Source organism: Salvelinus namaycush, chromosome 35, assembly GCF_016432855.1.
Source record: "Salvelinus namaycush isolate Seneca chromosome 35, SaNama_1.0, whole genome shotgun sequence".
NCBI lineage: Eukaryota > Metazoa > Chordata > Actinopteri > Salmoniformes > Salmonidae > Salvelinus > Salvelinus namaycush.
In genome coordinates, this window is record NC_052341.1 from 21,544,883 (window position 1) to 21,565,454 (window position 20,572).

The 20,572-nt window shown below is 42.5% G+C and overlaps 2 protein-coding genes across 3 annotated transcripts; both read right to left on the minus strand.

Annotated features, from left to right (window-relative positions):
* Positions 1-2,045: 2,045 nt before the first annotated feature.
* Positions 2,046-7,346, minus strand: LOC120029494 (zinc finger protein 888-like). Of its 2 annotated transcripts, none has more exons than XM_038974739.1 (7): positions 7,219-7,346; positions 6,427-6,629; positions 6,211-6,312; positions 6,010-6,099; positions 5,694-5,804; positions 5,451-5,574; positions 2,046-5,340 (listed from the first exon to the last, which is right to left on the minus strand). In XM_038974739.1, the coding sequence occupies exons 1-7, from the start codon at positions 7,244-7,246 to the stop codon at positions 3,008-3,010; spliced, it is 2,991 nt and encodes a 996-aa protein (XP_038830667.1). In that variant the 5' UTR covers positions 7,247-7,346; the 3' UTR covers positions 2,046-3,007. The 2 variants fall into 2 exon arrangements, with proteins under 2 accessions (XP_038830667.1, XP_038830668.1); XM_038974740.1 differs by lacking the exon at positions 7,219-7,346 and adding an exon at positions 6,758-7,001.
* Positions 7,347-8,889: 1,543 nt separating this feature from the next.
* LOC120029957 (non-histone chromosomal protein HMG-14A-like) lies at positions 8,890-9,295 on the minus strand. Its single transcript, XM_038975266.1, has one exon. The coding sequence runs from the start codon at positions 9,192-9,194 to the stop codon at positions 8,904-8,906; it is 291 nt and encodes a 96-aa protein (XP_038831194.1). The 5' UTR covers positions 9,195-9,295; the 3' UTR covers positions 8,890-8,903.
* Positions 9,296-20,572: the final 11,277 nt, after the last annotated feature.

Below are 20,572 nucleotides of genomic sequence, written 5' to 3' on the forward strand. Positions count from 1 at the left end.
GCATCGCACTCCACACACATATCCCCTCCAGCAGCAACGTAGTTTACCACGTCAGTAAACGCGCACTGGTCTATTCTTCTTCTCCTTCTTTGATATCATGGCGTTCGCACATTTTGTTTGGGCATGCTGCCACCTACTGTGCGGTAGTGTGTGGTCTATCGCGTTACATTACATGCTAAAAAAAGGAAGGGGGACTATCTCTACGCCTATATACCACTATTTAAAAAAACATTTTTAGAACACCATCCCATTCCACTACTTTGACCTTAATTGATCATACACCATAACAACAGACTCTTTCGTTCAACACACCATGTAACTATTCTGCAGCAAAGCCTTGTACACCAGTGGAGGCTGCTGAGGGGAGGACGGCTCATAATATTGGCTGGAATGGAATGGTATCAAACACATGGTTTTTATGTGTTTGATACCATTCCATTCACTCCATTCCAGTCATAACACTTTATTTTAGACATTATTATGAGCCGTCCTCCCCTCAGCATCCTCCACTGTCGTACACCTAAGTACTTCTCTGCAGCTGCCATCACATCTATTTTCTGTGACTTACATTACATTTATGCGGTACAATTGAAAACCATGGCAATGAATGCTAAAAAGCCAACCTCACTGAAGCACAAATTCGTATAACTCTGTATTGGCCTAGGCCTACTACTCACCTTTGACCCATCATCCTCTACTCTCTTCACTGCCTCAGCATACAACACCATCTGTTCAACTCTGACCCTGGCAACCTTAACCTGTCTCTCTCGCACTGGGCACTACTGACATATCCTAACATGACTTTGTCAGGTTAAAACTCTGCTTCAAAACTCAAAAGAACAGATGGTGTCTTCTCAGTTTCACCACGCTCGCCACCGGGTCAATTTCAGTTGCTCCACCTCAACACTTAATACCACCCAAGCCATCACTCGTTTCAAAGGCGCCCTGCTCCGGAGAGCAAAGCAAATCACAGGTCTTGTCCCAAGGCGTGTGAAGCACAGAAAATCATCACTTTGAGCTACCTTCAGCAATTTAACAGTACCCAATTTATTTTGTATTTATTATGGATCCCCATTAGCTGCACTCTTCCTGGGGTCTGACAAAATTAATGCAGTTATACAACTTTAAAAACATTACAATATATTCATTACAGAATTCACAACACTGTGTGCCCTCAGGCCCCTACTCCACTACCACATATCTACAAGGCAAAATCCATGTGTACGTGTGTGTATAGTGCATATGTTATCATGTTTGTATGCACGTGTCTGTGCCTATGTTTGTGTTACTTCTACCCAGCCTGAGACTACATGTGGGTCAGCCAAAAGGCAGGGATCATCCTTTGCATGACCACCGGGGTGAGGCTCGAACTCTGAGATCTTCATCACTCGTCAGGTAAAATTTCTGAGCCATGGTTTGTATTCTTCCTCAACACACAATCTTCCCTCTGCTCTTCTCCTTCTTCCTCGCTGTCCATAACCACATCTATCCGTTCACAACGCTCATGCCGCGCCTTCATCCGCTGTTCCGTTCACCATCCCCATGCTGCTCCTTCATCCACTGTATTGTTTTCAGAACATGCACTGATGGCCTTTTTCCAATACCCAACTTCTGTTCCTTAGCACAATTTACTAGTCTGGCTATCTCTGACTTCTCCATGTTTGCAAAACGTGCTGCACCCTTGACCTTGCAATTACACAAGTCCCTGGCAACATACTGTACTGTTCTTTTCTATCAGTTACTATTGCACTGCACACTTCCCTTTGCTGATAAGTTGAAATGACGTAGGCATCCTAAGAGTGTGCCATTGGATGACTTGTACTATCGAGTATGAATAGTCTTGTCTTCCTTTACAGGCTATGTGCATTTTGTAGGGTCCGGGAAAACATGTGCACATGATTCGTTCATTGATGTCTACTCCAGCCAACCTTAATAGCCTGCCTCCAAATATACCTATTAAAGAGTTATCACAGACCATAAAATACATATAATAAATATACAAATTAACTATTGAAAGCATTATTTAAAAAATATTTTGTATTCACAATCTTTCAATACATTTTATTTTTACTTGAAACAACAAAGCTAAGCCCTCTGCATGAGAACAGGCCCAGGGGTCTCATAGGCTACATTTAGACAGGCAGCCCAATTCTGATTTTTCCCCCACAATTTTTACATTTATTTTATCAATCACATCAGATATTTTTCAGAGCTGATCTGATTGGTCAAAAGAACAATTAGTCAAAAATATATCAGAATTGCCCATCTAAAATCAGCCATAGGGACCATTATTAAAACTGAAACACTATTGGCTATGATTGGCGGAAAACCCCTTCCACTGTAGAATGCACTACACTACAGCATACATAGACTAGTCTAGTATCTATCTGACAGTATGAAAATGTTAGAGCCTTATCTTAGAAAACCCCTGAACATCTTGAACTTTGAGCTCCACCTTTGTGATGTGATGCTGCTGATAATCACTGTTCATAAACAGATGCTGCCCTCATGTTTTTGTCCAATTATGTAACATACAAAACTGAAAATATACATTTCACCATACATTTCAGAAAGCACAACTTATTTTGACTGACAAAAACAATGTACGTTCCAAAAGCATGGCCCTATCTACTTTTATTCAGAGTGAAGTGTGAATGGATGCTTGAGAAAGACTACCAACTCCCTCTAGCGGCAAGTACAGGTCTGCACCAAAATACACATGGTTTTATTTGAATGGGGATAGATAAAAACCCATTGCCTAACAACCATCCAATCTATTGCATCAGTGTTAATAGCTTGCATTATTTCCAACTCTTGTCCCTTAAAGCATCTCAAGGATACATATTCCCAGACATGTCATGTTTCTTAGATCCTACATTTTTAAGACAACAATATTTCAGAAAAGATCTAGAATAAGTTCACAACATAGAGGGACAAAATGTTTCATTACTAACATCTATACATAAAACAAAATACAAAGCAACAAAAACAATTGACTTGAACTTGCTCAGTGTTCTTTCCTGTCATGTGCTTTCAACAGGTCTGCTCGACTGAAAGCTTTCTCACATTTCAAACATTTGTGGGGCTTCTCTCCAGTGTGAATCATCATGTGCCTTTTCCGTTTCCTAGAGTCATCAAATTTTCTTCCACAGACAGAACAAGGATATGGCTTCTCCCCCGTATGAGTTCGCATGTGTTGAGTGAGATAACAGTTTTGAGTAAAACCCTTCCCACAGACTTTACACTTGAATGGCCGCTCCCCAGTATGGTATCTCATGTGTACCTTCACTTCAGATTTTGATTTGAAACTTTTGCCGCACTCCAATTCGGTGCATTTAAAAGGCCTCTCCTGTGTGTGAATCAGGTCATGCCTTGTCAATGAGGACATGTTCAGAAACAGCTTACCGCAGTATGTGCACGGGAAACGCACCCCAGCATGATGTCTCGCCACATGGACTTGTAACGTCCTTTGTAATGCGTATGATTTATCACACTGGGAGCAGGAAAAGTGTTTATCTTCAGGTTTTCTGTGAACACACAGCATGTGCATTTTCAGTTTTGCATTGCTGATAAATCCCTTTCCACACTCCCAGCAAAGGCATCGTTTCTCTCCTGTATGTATTCTCTCGTGTTCGACAAGAACCGCTGATAAGTTGAACTTCCGTGGACAGTGGGAGCACTGGTATGGGAGATCTCCGGTGTGAGTCCTCTCGTGTCTGATGAGAGCTGCTAGATCAGTGTAGCTTTTATCACAGGAGGTGCAGAGGAATGGCCCGCTGAATTTATGAGCATCCAGATAGTGTTTCTTAAGGGGCTTGACCCCATTGAAGCTGTTTTCACACATGGTGCATTTCAAAGGCTTGTGCGACAGCTTGTGCCTGTCTAGCTTTACTGGGTCTGCAAACATCCTACTGCACTCAGTGCAGTGGAGGGGGCTGTGGGTGAGTGCATGTACCTGGGCCTGGGCCTCTTCAGGATCAGCTCGCAGCACCTTGCACACAGTCTTTACAATGTGCTTCCTCATATCATAGATGTTCTTGAACGTCTGTCCACAATGAGGACATTTGTGAGGGCGCAGATCTGAGTGGGATCTCATGTGAACTTTCATGCTGTAAGATTTTGGCAAACGTTTTTTGCAAATGCAGCACACTTTTGACTGTTTGTGTTTTTCGGTCTTGCTAGGTTCGCCAGATGGGTCGTAAGATGGGTCCTGGGGAGTACTGGTGCAGGATGAGTCACTGTCCTCAGGTGTTGCCACAAGAGGAACACCACTGGACGGCTCCGTGTCTCCTCCCTCAGGTTTCTGGACTGTGTCCTTCTCATCACTAGCTGGAGATCTGCTACGCCTTTTCTTGGAGTCTTTGTCACACTTTAGTCTCGGTTTCTCCAAGCTTTGTGGGTCCTTGTAACTCTTATCGCACATATTCAACATGCCTTTGAGCTGCTTAGATGTTTCACCTTTAGGTTCTGACACAACTACTTTACACACATTTTGCCGATGTCTCCTCAGATCAAAATGGTACAGGAAGCGTTTCTTACACTGGAGACACTGAAATGGGCGCTCACCTGTGTGGATTTTCTGGTGCCGCTTCATGTCTGCACCTCGACTGAAAGTCTTCCCACAAATTGGGCATTTTTTGAACGTATTTTCTTCTGAAAGTTCTGTTTTGGTTTGTTGCCGTTCTTGTGCTAGCAATGTCTTCATCTTACGCCCCCTGTTTTGTCTAACTGGTCTAGATGGCAATATCAGGTTAGTAGTGTCAATTCTTTGTAGCTCCACTGAAGGCTTGTGAAGCATTGAGGATATGATCTTATCAGATACGTCTATGCTTTTCATTTGCTCTCCATGACTTCCACTGTCTTTATGAGTCTTTATTTTGGGCTTTCTGATGCTTGAATCTTCATAAGGCTGTGCCACCCCATCTTCCCCGATAACCATCACTGTTCCGTACCTGGGGTCCACTTCTTCAACAATACCTTCAGTCTCAACTTGTACTTGTCCAATCCCCAGAACATTCTCTTCTTCATTACCGTCATAAACCTCCATGTCCCCATGTTCCACAGGGTCAGCAAACTCTATAGATTGTTTGTTGTTTTTCTCACATTCCACCCTCTTCTCTCTTTTTATTACATCCATACTTGTCCCGGGTTCCATCTCTGTGTACTCAGTCAGTGTTGCTGAGTCCACCTCCAACTCTTTGGTGAATGTATCCATGAAGACATTCAAGGATAATGTCTGTGTTTCTGACTCTGTCTGTTCAGTTGCAATCACCACCCTTTCTACTGGAGGGAGACAGAGAGCTGAAAGAATGCAGTCCCCATCGGAAGAAGACAGAGTATCTAGAAAGGGAAGCGAGAAATTAAAGACAATGGTTAAATAGTGGATAAATGTCAACGTCCCCTACAGAAGATTGGCCAATATCTACATGGGTCCTGTGAGAGATGTCTACCATGGTTGTCCAGCTGGCTGAGGTCTCTGTGGTACTGAAGCAGGGTTTTCAGCTGCTGAGGGTGAGACACAGACTGAACACATTCCTCCAGAACAGAGGGGACATCGCTGAGCAGGGACGCAGCCTGACACGGAAGGAAAATAGATACGATTTAGGGGTGATTCAAAATATACTCTATGAATGAACCTTTGTGAATAGTGATCCTTCACGGAATTGATGAAGGTACTATTCTAATTTCAGTACCTGTTGAAAGTTTGATACTGGAAGTAGCTTCTCAAGTCTTGAAAGAAACTGACACATGAGTTTCTCTATTGCTGCATCATACTTGGGACCAAATTCCACAGGAAAAACATCCTGAGAATAAGAAATTAGTATAAAATAAATCACATCTGATATAAAAACATTTGTCACCTGCAACTCACATGGACACATACAGCTGTAATCAGAATAAAAGGAGGTCTTAAAAAAAAGGTCAACATTGTTTATAAATAAGAAGGATTGCAAGTGTGCACTTCTGGGTAGTAGTATACCTACACAGCTATTCCAAAGCCACACTGACCTGGAAGAAGTGTTCCATCTCATTTGGGTCGTTCAGCAGGCTTTGAATCAGCCCCAGAAAGTTAGATTCAGATAAATCTCCATCATCAGTCTGCAAGAAAGAAAACACTTTTGTTATAATGATCATTATCAAATCAGTTGTGTGGGACTGACTGACTGGCTGATGTAAACCTTTGCTGAGCCTCTGACCTTAAGAGCTCACCTGTGTCCCCCAGAGAGGTGTGAGGGTCTGTATTCTGTCCAGGTGTGGCTGAATGGTCTGGAGGTCAGCGATCGGCTTGGAGCGACACAACTCCAGGACCAGCTGAAACCAGAGCAAACCAGTCAGGAGACTTATTTGAGACCATAAACATGACTAATTATGATCATATCTCATATTTCCCCCCTTAATGATGAGCACTAGCTCCACCCCTCTCACCCGTGCTCGAAGACCCAGAATAAGTTGGGCCCTCTGTCTGAGGTTCAAAAGCTCTGGAACCATCTCTGTGACCATGGTAACAAACTCCTCCAGCATCCCATAATCCATCACGTGTCTCTGCTGGACCGTTTGCCAGATGGCTGCTGAGACCAGCCGCAGTGGTGGGACCATGAGGCGCAGAGAGGGGAGAGGAAGAGGGGGCCCTGAAACAGAGAATTTGACTTAAGTTGTTCACAAATCAAGCACCTATTATTGCACGGCACATCAAACTTTAGCGTGTGGAACTACTATGTGTGTCATTGTCAAGAATGTTGTGTGTGAGTGAGAAGACCTTGTCCTTGTCCATCCAGAAACAACCCCTAGCCCTTCCCTTGGAGTCACAGTCTTCCTTTTGATTAGCTTAGGGGAGTTGATCAAAGCGTGGATCTAAAATAATGGGGACAGGTCGTAGGGTTGTTTCTGGAAGGGCCTAGAGAAGCAGTGAAACGACTGCAAAGCAGAAAATAAATTAGCTTGTTAGCTAGCAAGCTAAAACGTCAAGGAAGTTTAATTCTTCTACTGCATTATTCAATAAAAGGCCGGGCATGAAATCAGAGAGGTTTAGAAATGCTGCATAACTTCAATAATTCAAAATAAAAGACCCGCAAAACATATTATAGACGTTCTGGAACGAGTCCAGTTCCCGCACAAAACAGTAGGAAGTTAGCCATACTTAGCTAGCTAGCTAAGTATGGCTAACTATGCCCTATCTAGCTCTAGTATCTTATACATAGCTAACTATACATATGTTACCTTTCCCCCCAGACATTTGTTTTTGCATGTCTCTCCACTGCAGTCACACGAAAATGCCAATCGTTTTTGCCAATGTGTGCCACCCAATGACTGCATATAAGAAGGCGTCACCAGCGAGGAAGAGGCGAAGCAAGAGGGTTTACGCCGCCCAAAATCTGCCCACGAAAATAAGGCCAGGAAGTGAGGCACTTTAGTATGGAGGGCAATTTGGATAACAAAAAATGTAATTGCTAATTTGATACGTCCAGCTTATTTGATTGAATAGACGTTTCGTAATGGTTAGGTTGTTACGAATGCACCGATATAAGGCAACGCATGCGGCATTTCGGCAACTTTGATAACAATGACTTTATATCGGAGTAGTGTATGCTGTTCACACGCGTATCTGCCTTCTCATTGGCTAGAATGGTCCCGCCTGATCTCGCCTCCTCCCACCTGCCGTCCATTTTTGAGGATATGCAGTTCCACTTTTGGAGTGGACACTTGATAATCTTGCCAATATATGAAATAATCTTCGGTGCCACTGTGTGTGCGTACTGCGGGGACCTATTTAAATGTAACACATGAGGTAGCGGTAAACGTGTAAACGGGCTTGTTTGACATTGCAGCCGGCTGACTGATCTACAAACCATCATAAATAACAACTCGTTATTATTTGTAGATCAGTCAGTCACCATTTACCCACAATGCCTCATGGATTTCGAACACGACCATTTATAACTAAAGCACCTCTGTGGCATAACAACTTGGGTGCAATCATTCCAAACATTTAAAAGACACACCCTATCCCCTCAACCCTCAAATTAAGTGGACACTTCTGTGGCGTTTCATGACGTCTGACGAGTATACACTTGCAGGGCGAGGGAGGATTTTTTTTTGTTTTTAGGAAAATTCACAGGACTTGTTTTATTGGAGAATTCCAGAACATCAGAGGGACAGACAGACACGTCAGAGAACCGCTCATCTAAAAAATAAAACAGCAAGACGGAGAGCTGTCACACACTACTGCTGTGGTCGCCTAGGGGAGACACGCATGTCACTGTTACAGGGTCGCCTAGGAGACAAACATGTCACTGTTACAGGGTCGCCTAGGAGACACACGCATGTCACTGTTACAGGGTCACATAGGAGACACGCATGTCACTGTTACAGGGTCGCCTAGGAGACACACGCATGTCACTCTGTCCAGAATGTTTCTCATGATCCTCTTTCTTATTGGACAACACACTTTCATCACGCTTAGAACATGTTTCATGTAAAAACAGGAACATTTAGACGAAGCAAGGGAACGTCAGGGAGAACCGTTAATAAACCAGGACTAAGGTAGAACCCTAGGAGAACCAACTGTGGAGGAGGGGGGCACAGGAACACACAACTCACTTATGGGACGGGACGCACTTTGCTTCCTACACAATCATGAAATGCTGTTTAATTCAAAAAGATTTTAGTGTGTTCATCTTTCCTGCAGACATTTTGTTGATATGACCACTGCAGATCTGCATCATATTACTCAGCTTTGCTTTGTGCTAAAAATCTATACGGACAGTAGATAGTATACTTATAAAATCACTGATAAAAATATTCCTCTGTTTAACAATACACCTTGGAGGGGGACCACGAACACTGGGGCAGGCTGGGGGGAAGGGTTGGGGCCGGAGGTTAGGTGTCAGGGGTCGGCAGTGTTGCTACTCAGACTTGGCTTCCTCATTCTCCGCCTCGGGAGCCTCCTCCATCTGGTTGGTCTTGGCGCCTCCATTCTCAGAGTGGTTCTCCTCAGCGGCCTCTGTGTTCTCCTTCGCTGCTGCCTTCTTAGTTTTCTTCTCCTTGTCGTTCACAGCCTTCTCTTTCTTTGCTGGTTTCTCCTTTTTGGCCTTGGATTCAGTCTTGGCTGGGGCTGGTTTCACTGATAACCGGGCGGATCTCCTCTGGGGCTCCTCCTTGGCGTCCCCAGCGGCTCCCTGCTTTCTCTTGGGCATGTTAGATTCTTGGCGATTCTCTTTCAGATGGAACTATAAAGTGTTTAGCTAGCTAGCTGTTGTGAGTTCGGTGCATATGAAGCCAAGTGTCTGCTGCTGCCTGGTCCTTCTGAAGGAATTATTTTTAAATGGACTGCCTATGCCCGGAAATTTGTCAGTCATTCATCCCGCGAGGTTTGTGTTGTCAGCCACCGGTAGCTTGTGGGTGTTTATATGTGCTACAGTCAATAATGATTGCATGTCTACTTATATTAACTATATAATTATTAATATACGCCTATTGTATGATAGCTAGCAAATTAATTAGCTAACTAACGTTAGCCTGTAGGCCATCATTTTTTAATAAGAATTTGTTCTTAACTGACTTGCCTAGTTAAATAAAGGTTAAATAAAAAACTGAAGGAAAATGTTCTACAAATTTCTACAATTTTCAAAAGCTAACCAAACAAAAACATAATTACTTTTACGAGACGTGTTTGTGCCATCATGTGCATTAGTAGCACAATTTCTAACCTTTTTACATTAGTTTTTACTTACATTTGTTTGTTGACATATCCATATTGACGTTGAGGTTATTAAGTTTCGGCTGACTTTTCTTAGTGGATGTATAATCATAGCAAATTGTGAATATAATTGTACACTCACAAACTCGATCAAAAACGATGGCTGAGGGGCTTTCGTTGCAAACTTCCCTTGTTTGGCTAATCGTTTGGACCGACGTCCAAGATGGTGACGGGGATTCCCCCAAGGGCATAAGGCGAGGATATGTGGACGAGGGTGTGTCTTTTATGAGTTTGAAACGCAACCTTGGTGTTGTCGTAGAAATATTTGCTCAATAATAAACATTCCTCCCCATTTTCCCAAAGTTAAATCCAACCAGTCCCAAGCGTGGGTATCAAATCCAGCATTGTTCTTTACTTCTTGCCGTTATCCTTTCAGTTTGTTCATAGCTTCTGTAAATGATCCATCTGGGGCCGTGTTGTTGGGAATGAAGGTGCAACATTCTTCTCCGAATGTTAAACAAACTCCACCTTTCTCTGCTAAGAGCCAATTCAAAGCCTGCCTGTTCTGCCATGTCCTTTTGCTAGTGGCCTGTACTTGTTCTCCTGAAGCTGTCAATGCAGAGTCTGTATAGTTAATGAATCTTTGTTGGTTATAGTAAATTTAATTGATCCATTCTAGGTTTTTGTTTGGTCATATCCAAAGAAATATTGATTCAAATCCTGACTTAACCTCATCTCTTGCTTTGAATTCTTTGGGGATTCCTCTAGGTTGTCTTATTGCATCTAAATAGACCTTGGGGACTTATATTCTCTCCTTACTTTGTTTTGTAGTTTGTTGCTTAGTATCACTAGGATTCCATTCAGTAACAGTTATCTGTTGAATCAACCTAACCATGGCACTAAGGCCTGTCCATCCTTTTGGTAATGTTGCCCTTAATCTTTTTGTAATGGCTGCGTACTGGCGGCAGAGAAGTCAGGCGCAGGAGAGCAAAAACGGTGTTTCCAATGGCGCAGTTTAATAATAAAAAACACTGGAAAACATAACAATCAATAAATGGGTACAAAACCCAACGCACACCAGACATAACGTGCACAAGCACTTACAATAAACAATACCGGACAAGGACATGGGGGGAACAGAGGGTTAAATACACAACATGTAATGAATGGAATTGAAACCAGGTGTGTGGGAAGACAAGACAAAACAAATGGACAATGAAAAGTGGATCGGCGATGGCTAGAAGGCCGGTGACGTCGACCGCCGAATGCCGCCCGAACAAGGAGAGGGACCAACTTCGGCGGAAGTCGTGACACTTTTCCCTCCACATATCCAGAAGAAATATGCCGCTACCACCGTCTGTTCTTCATATGGTGCAATTTATGGTAGTGCTAGAGTTTGATTTTGACAACTATCGTGAGTAATTACTTTTCCCACCCAACTTCCAGCTGCTTGATACGTAGCCCTTTTTGGTGTGTCTGCATTCCAATTTGTGTCATTAGTTAAGTGCCATGTGGTCTCACATGTGCCTCTAAACTTGCCCATCTCATGCTGTCCTTCTGTGCTGTTAAAACATTCATATGGTTGGTTATAATCTATTCAATATTTATATGGGGTCTCTAACTTCTGTGCTTCCACCCGTACATCCAATTCTTGACACCATTTTCCCCAGCCAGTTTGGTTGTAATATCTTTGATAGTGTGGATTACCCAAATATGACAAACATTCAGCTGGACAATAAGGCCTTTCTGATCTTCTCAAATAACAAAAGTTTTTATTAAAGTCAGCACAGGCCCTATAATCATAAGGATTATGTACCACCACTAATTATTTCAGTGGAAAGGGCTCACACAATAAGCAATTTGTCAGTCAAAAATGTTTATGCTGTATATTGAGCCCATTCATACCATTCATTTTTTGCTACTTTCTTCAAAGATGTGTCCTTGTATAGTTCTGGGATTGAATCACCAATTGGGGTTACAGTCTCCTTTTCTTGACTTAAACTACTGGGATTGGTTAGAAGGTTCCAAATGTTTTGGAGGAACCCAACTGATTCTGATGTTTCTGGCTTTTTTGTAACGGCAGTGGACGGTAGCTGAGTTGTTACTGCTGTTGTTTTTTCTGCAGCCGTTACTGCTGTTGTTTTTTCTGCAGCCGTTACTGCTGTTGTTTTTTCTGCAGCCATTACTGCTGTTGTTTTTTCCGTAGCCGTTACTGCTGTTGTTTTTTCTGCAGCCATTACTGCTGTTGTTTTTTCTGCAGCCATTACTGCTGTTGTTTTTTCTGCAGCCATTACTGCTGTTGTTTTTTCTGCAGCCGTTACTGCTGTTGTTTTTTCTGCAGCCGTTACTGCTGTTGTTTTTTCCGTAGCCGTTACTGCTGTTGTTTTTGTTGCAGTCTTATCCATTTTCTGTCTTGTCAGAGGCTCTAGGATGGGGTCAATCTGGATAACTAACTATTTCTATCATATATTCTTCACCTTCCTTTTGGTCACGCTTTCCATGGTAATCAGCCAATTAGCTTCTCCTTTGTTTATTCTTAGGTTGCATCCTTTTAAGTCCCAGATGGCTTCTCCCCTCGTCTGATGATGGGTCCATCCACAGAGTCGTATTTCTGGTAGAGGGTCTGGTTCTCCTAACTCTCCGAACTTCTGCTTTCGTTATTGTCTGGGATGGAATCGGGATGCTAATCCTATTTTTTTCTAAATGAGATTTTGTAGAAACTTGTTTTCTTACCCTACTTTTGACATACTTTATGGTTGTAGGTGGGTTTGTTACCATGTTTCCTAGGTTTGCTGCTGTTGCTGTCAAGGCCATTTCACCACTCTTCAGTTGTTTTGGTTTCCACTGTCTGTCAGGGAGACCATGTGAGGGCAGAGAAGTCGATGGTAGGGAAGTCTCCTTCCCATTCTCCTGTCGTTGTTTCTCCGTCCCCTTGGACAGCGCCTCCGTCAGGGGTATCTGCCAGAGTAGGTATGTCATCAGGAGCAACAGGCATGTCACTCCTCCCCATCCCTGGACTCTCTGGATCTTCAGGCGAGTGTATCTGTTGACTATTGGGGGTTGCGCCTTAGTCCTCTTCTCCTTCTGTTTCCTCCAGGCTCATGCCTGGTGTATTAGCATCATCTCCTTCTGTTCCCTCCGGACTCTTGCCTGGAGTATCAGCATCCTCTCCTTACGTTCCCTCTGGGCTCAATGGTCGCTCGATCACCCTCTGAGCTTTGGTGCAGTGGTTTAGATGGTACCACGTGGTGCTTCCTTCCCCCTGGATGGCTGTTCGTGTCGCTCTGACCACCTCGTAGGGACCCTCTCGCCTTGGCTCGTTCCACTTCCAGGAACACTCGGATGTAGACCCGATCTCCTGGTATCACCGGCCGGGTTCTGATCCTGGTTCAGGTTCTCGCCCTTTTTCCTGGAGATAGATAACTTTGTGTGCGGCAGTTAGTTGTCTCATATATGCTTTTAACTACATTTCTAATTGTTCTAATGGGGGACCTTTATAGGGCCCTCTTAGATCTGGCACTGGTATGGGTTGACCCGTAAGCATTTCATGCGGTGTTAGATGCATATTTCTGTTAATTTGCATGCGGTACCTCATTAGAGCAAGCTGTAGTGCATCCACCCAATTAAGCCTTGCACTAGCACAAATTGTATTTATCTTAGCCTTAAGAGTTCCAATTATTCTTTCTACCATTCCTTGTGACTGGGGATGATAAACGCATCCTAGTCTTTGTTTAATCCTTAGCTGCTGTATTACCTGTTTTACTGTCTTTTGAATAAATGCTGATCCATTGTCTGAACTCATTTCTGTTGGTATTCCAAACCTAGGTATTACTTCTCTGGTTAAGAATTTTATCACTGTTCCCGATCCCTGATCTGCTGAGGGTACTGCTTCTACCCATCTGCTGAATCTGTCTATGATAACCAGCATGTATCTCTTGCCATTTACTGGTTTTATCATATCCACATAGTCCATAACTAGGTGTCGGAATGGTCCTTCTGGGACCGGTATGTGGTCTATGGGTGTGGTTATCCCTTTTCATACATTGTTTTGAGCACATATCTCACATTTTGCTAATGCCTCATCCACCATTGCCTGTAGGTATGGTGACCAGTTGCCTTGTCTTTTAATCTTTCTTATCACTTAGCACCCCCTAGCGCAATGGTCCAAACCATGTGCATCAGCAATAACCAAATTAAGTAATGTAGTAGGTGCCACTATGGTCCCTTCATGAGATCTCCAACATCCCCTGTCATCTTTGGTTGCCCCCCTTTGGTGCCACATGGATTTCTCATAAGGTCCGGCTCATTCCTGCATCCTAATGATATCATCTGGCTGAGGTATGGGTTCAAGGATAACCATTGGGGCTGTTAAAATTGGAATGGTGCATTTAGATGCCTTTTTTGCCGCCTCATCAGCAGTTTCCTTTAACAACGAAGTCATTTTCTTTTTTATGTGCTTGGCATTTAATTATCGCTAGTCTTTTAGGATACATCAATGCCATCATTAATTTGAGAATTTGTACGCGATGTTGTATGGGAGTTCCATCACTTTTCTTAAATCCTCTTTGTTTCCACACAGCTCCAAATAAGTGACATACTCCGTGTGTATATGCTGAGTCAGTATATATATTTACTGTTTTTCCTTTTTTTAAACGCATGCTGCAGTAAGAGCTTTGTCATACGCATACTGCAATGCTGCCACTCCCTGATAACAAGGAGGATATCCCTGGGCAACAGGGTCCAGTTCAGTACTGTAGTATGCAATAGGCTGTTTCTGTCTTCCACTATACGTTTCCTGCATAAGTACTGCTGCTGCATACTTATCGCACCTGCTTGCTAAATATGACAAAAATGGTTTTGTGTAGTCTGGCGCTAGAGTTGAGCTGGTGCTGTTTGCATTTCCTTTTTTAGTATTTCAAATGCAACCAGGGCATCAATGTTCCAGTCTGGTTTAGCCCTGAGATTAAGCTGTCCTGCTTCTTTCATTATTTATCTCAAGGGGGCTGTCTTCACTACATATTCTTCTATCCAGTCTGAGCTAAATCCAGTCATCCATAAAAAGGTCATCATTTAAGCTACTGTTTGTGGCAACGGTGCTTTACTGATTCCTTCCAACTGTCCTGGTGCTATTGCCTTGGTTCCATGAGCTATAGTTCTTCCTAGTTACTCAACCTGGGGCTGGCAGTATTGCAGTTTTTTCTTTGAGACTTTATGTCCTCCCTCTGCCAGTCTTTTTAGCACTTTCATGGAGTCTGTGTGACACTGCTCTAGAGAGGGAGCACAGATTAGTAAGTCATCAAAGTATTGACTCAACGTTCCATCAAGCACCAATTCTTCCAAATCTGCTCTCAGCACTTGATTAAATACATGAGGGGAGTACTTAAATCCATGGGAAGACGAGTATACGTATATTGTTGTCCTCTGTACGTAAACGTAAACAAATGTCTACACTCCTCCGCCAGGGGCACACAAAAAAATGCTCCACATAGATCAATCACTGTAAAGTACTTGGCATCTGGGGAAACATTGGTCAGCAGCGTATGAGGGTTAGGAACTTCCGCAGCCCAGTCCTGTGCTATGTCATTAATTGCCCTTAATAACTTCTTATGGCTGCAATCCCGTTAACGGGATGATATGATAACAGCCAGTGAAAGTGCAGGGCGCCAAATTCAAACAACAAAAATCTCATAATTAAAATTCCTTTTTGACTTTGGGTCAATTCGTGCAGGGTAATCCTCTCTTAGGGCCCTCCAGAATCCAGGACGTTATGTATCAAAGTCTACTCCATCCCTCATTGGATCCCATACTGCCGTTCTCAGGCCACTGGCATCCAGTACATCCTCAATTTTTGCCGCTCCTACTACTCTCGCCAACAGTGCCTTCAGATCCCCCACAGCCAGTAGTTTCCCCATGGTTTGCTCTTCAAAGGTTCTGATCTATTTTACAGCTCCGTCATGGAGGTCAAGTAGACGGGTAACCAACCCTTCCAGGTCCTGTGAGCCCCATGGAACGTAATGCCCTTAGGTCCCTTTTATTAGAATTGGGCAATGCGTTGGGTGCCGGTTAATTTTTTCCAGCTTCTTTCTGTCTTCCCATGTTCTTGCTTCTAGCTCTTTGTCAATGCTAGTTCTTCTTCCCCCACTCTGTTCCCTGTGGGCCCAGTGTTGTTTTTGCTCTCTTAGTTGTCATTCTACTCTCTCTAACTCTTTATTTACCCATTTAAAGTGTTCATTAGTCTCTGAGTCTTCCTCCAGAGGTTCCTCATACCCATATCCTTCTTTGCTACCCTGCCTTCTTTCCAAGGCCTCTTTCATTTCAATTCCTTCTTTCTAAGCTTCTTTTTCTTTTCTCCTGTTCTTCTTCTTCTCTTTCTCTGTAATAGAGTCCTTTCCTTAGGTCAAATCCTTCCCGTTCACTTTCCTCACTCAGTTCCCTAAGATCCTGTTCTCTGAGACCACTCTGTTCTGCCATTATATCTCTGTCTAATGATTACTCATCCTGATCTTCTTCTCCTATTTGCATCTTTGCCAGGGCTTTCCTTAGTCCTTTGTAACAGTCAAAACTTTCCAATCTTGTTTCTGTAGCTTGCTCAGTTCCTTTTTCTTTTATCCGAGAGGGCGCAGGGGGAGTCTCCTTCTCCTCCTCTATCTCTATTTTTCCCCTTATTTCCGCCTTCCTTGACACCAGTGGAAATTGTCCATTGGTGTATGGTGGGGGTTTTGAAAAAAACTACTTCCTTTTTGTCTGTTTTTTCATCACCTTTCCTATCAAGGCACAAGGCGAGACCCAAATTCAGACACAGGAGGCAGATGGTTGGAGTCTTCCAATGTTTATTAATCCAAAGGGGTAAGCAAGAGAATGGTCGTGGACTGGCAAAAATGTCAAAACCAGATCAGACTCCAGGAGGTGCAGAGTGGCAGACAGGCTCGTGGTCAAGGCAGGCAGAAAGGTCAGGCAGGAAAGTCCAGAAACAGGCAAGGGTCAAAACTGGGAGGACTAGAAAAAAGAGAATGCAAAAAGCAGGAGAATGGGAAAAACGCTGGTTGACTTGGAAACATACAAGACAAACTGGCACAGAGAGACAGGAAACACAAGGATAAATACACTGGGGAAAATAAGCGACACCTGGAGGGGGTGGAGTCAATAACAAGGACAGGTGAAACAGATCAGGGCGTGACATTTCCTTAACATTCCTCTTGCTGTTTTCATGCTCTTCAGCAATCCTTCTCCTTCTGCTTTGAACATTTTTAGCACCTAATTTTCTCTTTCTCTTTTATTTTTCATTTTCTTTCCTGTATCATGTGTTTTATGATTTTTTTATTCGAATTTCCATTTCCTCACACACTGAGACATCAAATGTTCCCTCCTCTGGCCATTTTGTACCCATTTTCCTGGTGCGTTATTCCCATTTCTTAGATATTTCTATTAGTTCTTCCTTTAGTTATATTTGGTTTCTTTATTATTTGGTTAGGTCAGGGTGTGACAAGGGTGGTTTGTTTAGTTTTTGTATTGTTTAGGGGTTTTTGTCTTGTCTAGGTTTTTTTTGTTTATCTATGGGGATGTTCTATTGTCTAGGGCACAGGTGTCAAACTTATTCCACGGGGGGCCGAGTGTCTGCGGGTTTTCGCTCCTCCCTTGTACTTGATTGATGAATTAACATCACTAATTAGTTAGGAACTCCCCACACCTGGTTGTCTAGGGCTTTATTGAAAGGAATAAAAACCAAAAACCTGCAGACACTAGGCCCTCCGTGGAATGAGTTTGACACCCCTGGTCTAGGGGAATGTAGGTTTATGGTGGCCTGAATTGGTTCCCAATCAGAGACAGCTGTTTATCGTTGTCTCTGATTGGGGATCCTATTTAGGTTGCCATTTGCCATTTTGGTTTTGTGGGAAGTTGTTTTCTGTCTGTGCCAGACAGGACTGTTTCGTTTCATGCTCGTTGTTATTTTTGTTTAGTGTTCTGTTTTTAATACATTAACATGAACACTTACCACGCTGCGCTTTGGTCCAATGAGTCCTCATCTTCAGACGAAAATCGTTACATGCTCTTTAATTTATTATCTTCCTTATCTTGTTCTAACGCTACTGATATTCTTGTTTCCGAGTTTATTTGTCTGTTTATTCCTTTAGATTCCTGTGATAATCGTATTTATTCTTTGCTTCCTAGTTTAATTTTATTGTGCTATTCACTTTATTAAAACCACTCTCTTTCTCTTGTTCTTATATTTCTCCCTACTGGTCCAGGGTTAAATCTTCCTAACGTTCTGTTAAGCCCTGGATGGCTTGACCACACCCTATTCCCTCCTATTGATATCCACGTTATTTTTCTTTCTCTGATTATTGCACTCGGTCTATTGGTTAATACCCCTGTCTCTAGGTTTTTAAAAAGGTTCTCTCTTTTTGAGTATGTGCTTACTTCAAATGTTATTACTTCTATGTTTCTCTGTACTATATATTATTCTACCTTGCAGCACATTAATCAATCTTTAATGGCCTTACCGGGCAATCGCTGATGTCGTCTTGACTATTTAATTTGATTCTATAATGTTCATGTATTTTTTTATTTATCCTGAATGTTCAAAATTCTATTATTATATTACTTCAATGGTTATTCATGTACCATTCACACTCCCCTCCTTTAGTGCGGGACTTGGGGGGAAATCGTGCCCAATTTAAACGGCCTCGTACTCAATTCTTGCTCGTACAATATGCATATTATTATTACTATTGGATAGAAAACACTCTCTAGTTTCTAAAACCGTTTGAATTATATCTGTGAGTAAAACAGAACTCCTTTTGCAGCAAACTTCCTGACAGGAAGTGGAAAATCTGAAAGCGATGCACTGTTCTAGGGGCTGCCTATTAAAGTCCTTGATATTTATTAGTTTAGATGCAGTTCATACGTCTTCCACTAGATGTCGACAAGCAGTGAGAGAAGAAATTGAGTGTGTAACTTGATCTGGGCACGAATAATAGCTCTTGGCATGACGTGTCACCAGTTTCCTGTTTTCTGGAGAGCGCGAGGAGGGACTTGGATTTGCCTTCTGATAAGCTGTCGTTATGGACGACTAATATCTCCGGCTTTGATTTTATTTGATACATGTGACAATATCATCGTAAAGTATGTTTTTTCAATATAGTTTAATCAGATTATTGAAATTTTTTTGGGAGTTTTGCCGTGTTCCGTTCTCTTTGTTTGTCGACGATGGAGAGATTCGCGCCACTTGGCAAGTGTGCTTGCTAAATCGAGAGGGAAAAAGGCCGTTCTAAAACCAAACAACGATTGTTCCCGACAAAGGACCCCTTGTACAACATTCTGATGGAAGATCAGCAAAAGTAGGACCCATTTTATGATGCTATTTCATATATCTGTCGAACATGTTGTACTAGTCGTTGGCGCCCAGCTTTTGGGTACTCTCTCGCTATACCTAAGCTGGATGTCGTAATGAAGTTATTTTTAGAATTCTAACACGGCGATTGCATTAAGAACTAGTGTATCTATCATTTCCTATACAACATGTATTTTTTAGTTATGTTTATGAATAGTTATTTGGTCAGAATATGTGTGTCAGAAAAAGTGTCAGAAAAATATCCGGACGTTGTGGGAAAAAGATGCTACGTTAGCACAACGTTAGCACAATGTATAACCACTGATTTCAGCTCTAAATATGCACATTTTCGAACAAAACATAAGTGTATGTATAACCTGATGTTATAGGACTGTCATCTGATGAAGCTTATCAAGGTTAGTCAAAAATTATATATCTTGCTGGTTTATTCGCTATCGCTAACGTGCCTATTGCTATCGCTAACGTGCCTTGATGAATGAATGCGGTAGTGTGGTAGGCTATTGTAGTAAGCTAATATAATGCTATATTGTGTTTTCGCTGTAAAACACTTAAAAAATCGGAAATATTGGCTGGATTCACAAGATGTTTGTCTTTAATTTGCTGTACACCATCGATTTTTCAGAAATGTTTTATGATGAGTATTTAGGTATTTGACGTTGTTGTCTGTAATTATTCTGGCTGCTTTCGGTGCAATTTCTGATTGTAGCTGCAATGTAAACTATGATTTATACCTGAAATATGCACATTTTTCGAACAAAACATAGATTTATTGAATAACATGTTATAAGACTGTCATCTGATGAAGTTGTTTGTTGGTTAGTTTGGTTGGTTCTTGGTTAGTTAGGTTGGCTTTGTGCATGCTACCTGTGCTGTGAAAAATGTCTGTCCTTTTTTGTATTTGGTGGTGAGCTAACATAAATATATGTGGTGTTTTTGCTGTAAAACATTTTAAAAATCGGACATGTTGACTGGATTCACAAGATGTGTATCTTTCATTTGCTGTATTGGACTTGTTAATGTGTGAAAGTTAAATATTTCTAAAAAATATCTTTTGAATTTCGCGCTCTGCCTTTTCAGTGGAATGTGGGAGGAGTTCCGCTGGCGGAACGCCAGAGCCAGACAGGTTTTAAGCAATGATTCGGGAGAGGTGCGCGACCCCTTCCCCAGCAACAGCAGAGAACTTTCACACTCACTTTCACACACCTCTTACGCTTTCCTGCAAATTCAGCCCTTCTCTGAAATGGTATTATACAGGATTTTTACCTATCCAAGCAGTCCCTATTGATCCACTTCCTCAACACAATAGGCGATATCATAGAATTTTTACCTATCCAAGCAGTCCTTATACAAGAAGCAGCTCCAGTGGGTGCGCAATCACCAACACTGGACAATTGAGGAGTGGAAAAACATCGCCTGGTCCGACGAATCCCGGTTCTGTTGCGTCATGCTGATGGCAGAGTTGGCGTAAGCAGCATGAGTCCATGGACCCATCCTGCCTGGTGTCAACGGTACAGGCTGGTGCC

Excerpts from the sequence above, each read along its gene's own strand:
- LOC120029494 (XM_038974739.1), bottom strand. The coding sequence starts at position 7,246 with ATGCAAAAACAAATGTCTGGGGGGAAAG. Across the intron at positions 6,100-6,210 it reads CACCTCTCTGGGGGACACAG|ACTGATGATGGAGATTTATC; the intron begins GTGAGCTCTTAA and ends TCTTTCTTGCAG. Across the intron at positions 5,575-5,693 it reads CAGTATCAAACTTTCAACAG|GCTGCGTCCCTGCTCAGCGA; the intron begins GTACTGAAATTA and ends CTTCCGTGTCAG.
- LOC120029957 (XM_038975266.1), bottom strand. The coding sequence starts at position 9,194 with ATGCCCAAGAGAAAGCAGGGAGCCGCTGGGGACGCCAAGGAGGAGCCC.